We start from the raw sequence: 5,495 nt of genomic DNA on the forward strand, positions 1-5,495 counted from the left end.
TAATTGATATGATATATTTAACAACGTAATAATAAAAAGAATTAAATTAAATTTTTTCAAACAAATTATTCAGACGGTATAAGAGCAAATTCGGAAAGAGGGGTGGACGGTTAGCGAAAAGCAGAGCGTGCACTTTCTTCACGACGGTAAAAGAGCTTTCATCCAGCGTTTAAGTGCAAAGTGACGCTTCGTGGTTGTGGTATTCCATGGTATCCTCGTGAGAGCATCAGCAGATGAGTCCCATCTAGGAGAGTAAAACAGGACGGCGACCTACCGAACTACGTTTAGGTCCAGTGCAAAAGGGGCCAATCCGATCCCTACGTAGAGGTTCCAGGACGTCCGCTTGTCGCAGAACCTAATCCTTGCTTACTTAACTTGCCGCTTTTCGGCTTAAGAGCTTGGTTGGCTTTGCGGTTACTGTCAACGAATAAACATGATAAATTGTATCCTCTTTTTTACTTTTCTAAATCTAATGGAATAACAATTGTATTATTGCATTTTATGCACTACTACTTCATTATCGTTATTATGTTCTATACAATCAAATTATTTTCTCATTATTTTATTCATTTTTACAGCATTCTGTTGTCTCTTTTATCGCGCCTTTATAAAATGTTGCTGTTTTTGTTAGACATATATTATTCATGAATCATTGACATTTTTCATGTAACAATATTTTCTCTTTTCTCATTCTCTTCTCTTTCTTTTTTTTTTTTAATAAAAGAAAAAAATTCATACTTTTAAGAAGAATTATGTGCGTTTGAAATATCTCTTCGCGTACGTTTTTCAAGTAGTTTATTATATCGTGTACATAGTCAAAAGCAAAGAAAATTCACAAAGAGTCCAATTTATTTGTCATGTGTAATTTTGCATAACTGCTTAATGTACATTAAGATTATATTTATATAAATATGTGTATTAACATGTACAATTTTTTTATTAAAAAAATAAAAATAGATTTATACTCTTTATGTAAGCCGACAGAGAAGAAAAAATAAAATGTATAATTTATTCGTTCGTTTGAGCATCGACTCTTCTAGGGAGCGTTAATACATTTCAATTGTATTGAAACTTATTACGGTTGACAAGGATTCACAGAGACTGTTCCATTAGATTGTATTATCAGCGTTCTTCGGAGCGATGGGTGGCATTTGAAAGACCTAACCGACGCTAAATGTATACATAACAGTCAAGCTTCCACATATTGGCAATAGTGAAAGGCGGCATTGTTTTCGTGCTTGCCAACCGAGTTCCCGCTTCAATCCTCCCGACTACATATATGGCAGGGAAGGGAAGCGGGACGATTGTAGGTGGGATAGGAAGAAGAGATTTGCTTATATCCGAGAAAATGTTATTTCAAGAAAGAGGATAGCACAGGTTGTTACACGCTAGCCTTTGTTAGTATGAAAACACTCGACGCGTTTCATGAAAGAAAGCATATAATACAAGCAGAGCAACATCAGTGAGAGTTCAGATTTCGATGTTAGATATACAATGAAGCAATTTATTCGCGCTTAATTGCTTCGGCTATAACAAAATTATCTGGCTTGGTCTAACTGTTTCAATTCTATTAAGAAAAAAATGCAGCTATGCCCACCCCCAATTGACAATGATCTCCTTGACGCAAGCTCCGGGCCACCGGATGAACCGTTCCAATCGTCCATCGGACAAGATCCTGATGACCGAAATACTGTGACTGGAAGACGTCCCGGTGAGTTCGGACGAAACATTCGATCGTGCAAAATATGTACCTTCTCGTGGTAAAGCTCCGACAGACGATTGCGTGAAAATCAACCCTAATGCCAGAAGCAGCATCGAGTACCTGTTCCAGAAAGTCATCAGGCTTTTGTAAGTTTTTAAACTTATGTAAACACAAGACCTATTAAGATAACAGCGGCATATTTTTTAACCAGAGTGAGAATATACGGAAATGGAATAATTAATAATTAATTTAACTTTCTGATACAAAAAGAGACTTCGTCGTCTACACTCTCTATCTGAAAATAATTATAAGAATGCTTTGTATAATCCTGCTGAATATTTTAATGAGCTCTTAATTCTAATACATCTTGTATAGAAAAAAGTTTTTACGGAATAGCGATTAATTTCACTTAAAAAAATATCCCGTACAAGTTACAATAACTGTAACTTTTTATTGTCTTTTTGTGTGAAATTTTATAAATAATTTTATAAATTTACATAAATATTATTATTTGATTAATATTAATAATGCTTATATATCATATACACTTTTTTAAACAAAAAACGTGATAATTTTTTTACAAATTTCTGCAAATTCCAAAAAATATAAACAGTGTATGATATATTTCAGTTTATGTCATGATTTAAAAAATCTGATAAAAAGAATTTTTAATTTAATATATAGTGTTTAATTCACAAACATTAATAATGCATAATTATTATCACAAATTTTTTATAATTATGAATATTATATCAATTTTTTTTCTGAAATCTTACATTTGTTTTATATTTTTAGAAAGTAATTTTTGAAAGTGTTCCAGCAATTATATTCTAAAACTATAAAATGAAGTTACACAAGATGCTATCTTTACGGATATAAGATGCTATGAATTAATTGCCTAATCTCGTTTATAGATTCTTTGGTCGTGATATATAAGGTGATCCAATAGAAACAGAGCATCTGAATAATTTTACTAGATATGAAGAAATTGGACACAACATATTTTTAAGAGAATAATTTATGTAACATCAAAGAATAAATAAGACATAAGAAACAAAAAGAATTCTTTCATTTTATAAGATAAAAAAGCAAATGTCGTCTTTAGAAAATTATCCGAAAATATATAATAAGCTTAAAAAAAATTCTTCTGCAGCTATATTTGTATCTTTAAATTATACAAATTACATTTTTTTTTGCATTTTAAAAAGAATTATTCGTTTATCTTGTTTCATATATTAATAATATTTTCTTCTGTTAGTTGTAAAGTAATATTTGAAATCATAAATGTGTAATTAGTAAACTTGTGTTATTGAAAATAAAAAATAGAAATGTAACATTACTAATGCGAAATGTATATTTACATTACCGCGACATAACTCCTCATGCTATTTGTGGAAATGCTATCACGAAAAGATCACGTTATCTTTTTTTTTTTTTTACATTTATCTTTATTTTCGATATTGAGTTCAAAGCGATAATCTCATTTTATAATTAAATATCTCTTTTACTTGACTGTTATTATTATTATTATTATTATTATTTATCGATACCACAAAGTCATAAAGTTTAATCATTTTAAAATTAAAATTATTCTCAAAACAATCAATTTTCTTTTAAAGTTATATGAAGTAAACAAACATGCTCATACCTCTTTGATACACTCATCTGTACCATCCGAGATTCAAAAGTGTCAAATTCTTTCGATCTTCAAGAGTTCGAATAATGCCATATGTATAGTTTCACATAACGCCGCTGTCGGTTTAAAGAGAAATTTTAGTAGTCCCTCATATATTCACTTAACTTCACACTTACGTGTTTACGACCGTGAAGAAAGAATTTTATAATTTTATCGCGACGATTTGAAGGCTGAATCAACAATTAGGATGAACGATAAACGATCACGTGGCTAGCTCATTTTTCTTAAGCGTCACTAAGATTTTTTAGTAAAGATTTATTGAAATTATTTATTGAGAAAAAAAATTGAGATTACTTAATAAAAATTTATATATATATATATATATGTATATTTCTTTTTTTTTTTGTTGTGCAATACTTTTGGCGCTTTAACTGCACTCGACGTCACGCGACATGACGATCCAGCGAGTGTCAGCTAGTCCGCGAAAGGCAAGTAGTGAACCGGCCGTACTAACAACTGGCGCGCTACGCTCGCGGCTCTCCCTTAAATACCGGCGAGTACAGTTCGGGTGGTTCGGTTGTCCAGCAGCATTCACCTACACCACCTCCGCTCTGTCACTTACGGCCTCTCTTCTCTCTCGTCTCTTCGCTACCCTCCCCCATCCTGCTTTACTCCATGTACTCCCTATAGTCTACCCTACTCCGCGTTTCCCTTCTGTAGCCTCTCCGCCCGCCGCCGCTCCGCGCCCGCCCCGTTCGGACACGAACCAAACTCCACCCCCTGTCCCTTCTTCTTGTCCTACTCCTTCGCATCACCGGCGTCTACCGCCAACGAGCCGCGCGCGCCTGCCAAATCCAATCCCACCTACTCATCCTGCGGGATCTAATCTCCGCGCGGTCTTGCTCTTTCTTTCCGTCTTACTTGCCAATTTCTCTCTCTTCACCCTTCTGCAGAGCCCAGGCTGCAGAGCCACCGTCGATTTCTTTCAGCCTTCGAACGACTGTGGTAAATGCCGGTGCTTTGGTCCCGCTGATGCATCCATCACCGCGCGTCACTGCACCTTACACGGTCATCGATATTCGAGATTTCGACGTAGCCCTGCGCGACGAATTGCGAAAAAGCGCGCTATGACATAATACACTGATATTCCTCGCGACCTTCCGCACATTTATCGCGAAACACGCATGTAATCGGAACATATAGGGTGGAATTAAAAATTGCAGGTCACTAAACGCATCGCAGACGTACGCTTGTATAATTTTTTTGGAGCCTTACATTTGCATTTATCCTCTACCACAAGTGTCAAGTGATCTTTATACATTTACAAGCGATCGATAATATCAAAATTTTCATCAATTAACTTCCGACAATAATGAATAAATGAATTACTAGACTTTACTAAAGTTTATTTAAATTATCTAATATAAAATATCGAGAACCGGTTTTTGAATAATTCATAGTAATGCTTGCGATATAGTTTGTGATTTGTGATCAGGATAAGCGTCCTTATTTTCGGAATAATTAATTATAACCTTAAGATTTTTGATAAATTAGCTTTTCATATTCTCTATTTCGATATTTCCATTATTTCCTTTTTTTTTCGTTCGTTTTTCTTTTTTCTTATTATTTGCACATCGTGCAAATAATATATCTATGAAGTGTGAAACTTCAATCTGAAATTGTCTTCTGCCTTTGACTGCCTTTGACTGCCCGTATCCTTTCCAGTTCTTAAACTATCTAAGTTGAAATAAACTTTAATAAAAGTTTAATCACAAACGTAACATTTAAGGATGATAAAAAAGATGACCATCTAATTTTTGCCAAAGAAAAAACTCGAGGATTCTATATAAAATTACTGCATGCGATTTGAAATCCATACATATTGATATAAAATAGACAGTGAACAATGTTAAGTGTATAATCACGGAGAGAATTTTTTCTTAGAATTTACTCTGAAAATATGAATGATAGTCCCAAAATAACATTGTATTTCGAAGAATTTTATATGAATTTCTCTCATTCATTAATAAAACAATAAAGTATAAAATAAGTTTAATTAATTTTACTAAAGTGCATGTAAAAATTTTTAAAATATTGTATGTATAGTATAACTACCGTATTTTCAGGAAAAATTAAAAAAAAAAATCTCTCTGTGAT

At 33.2% G+C, this 5,495-nt stretch overlaps 1 protein-coding gene across 1 annotated transcript in view; it reads right to left on the reverse strand.

Annotated features, from left to right (window-relative positions):
* LOC108754769 overlaps positions 1-3,645 on the reverse strand; it is a 5,521-nt gene extending 1,876 nt beyond the window's left edge. The window contains exons 1-2 of the mRNA XM_018497350.1: positions 3,351-3,645; positions 1,598-1,822 (exon numbers count right to left, since the gene is read on the reverse strand). Coding sequence (XP_018352852.1) covers positions 1,598-1,822; positions 3,351-3,376 — 251 coding nt within the window. The 5' untranslated portion in view covers positions 3,377-3,645. The remainder of the gene's footprint in view (positions 1-1,597; positions 1,823-3,350) is intronic.
* Between the last annotated feature and the right edge of the window lie 1,850 nt (positions 3,646-5,495).

This window comes from Trachymyrmex septentrionalis, unplaced genomic scaffold (assembly GCF_001594115.1).
Source record: "Trachymyrmex septentrionalis isolate Tsep2-gDNA-1 unplaced genomic scaffold, Tsep1.0 scaffold80, whole genome shotgun sequence".
In the NCBI taxonomy this organism is placed as follows: Eukaryota; Metazoa; Arthropoda; class Insecta; order Hymenoptera; family Formicidae; genus Trachymyrmex; species Trachymyrmex septentrionalis.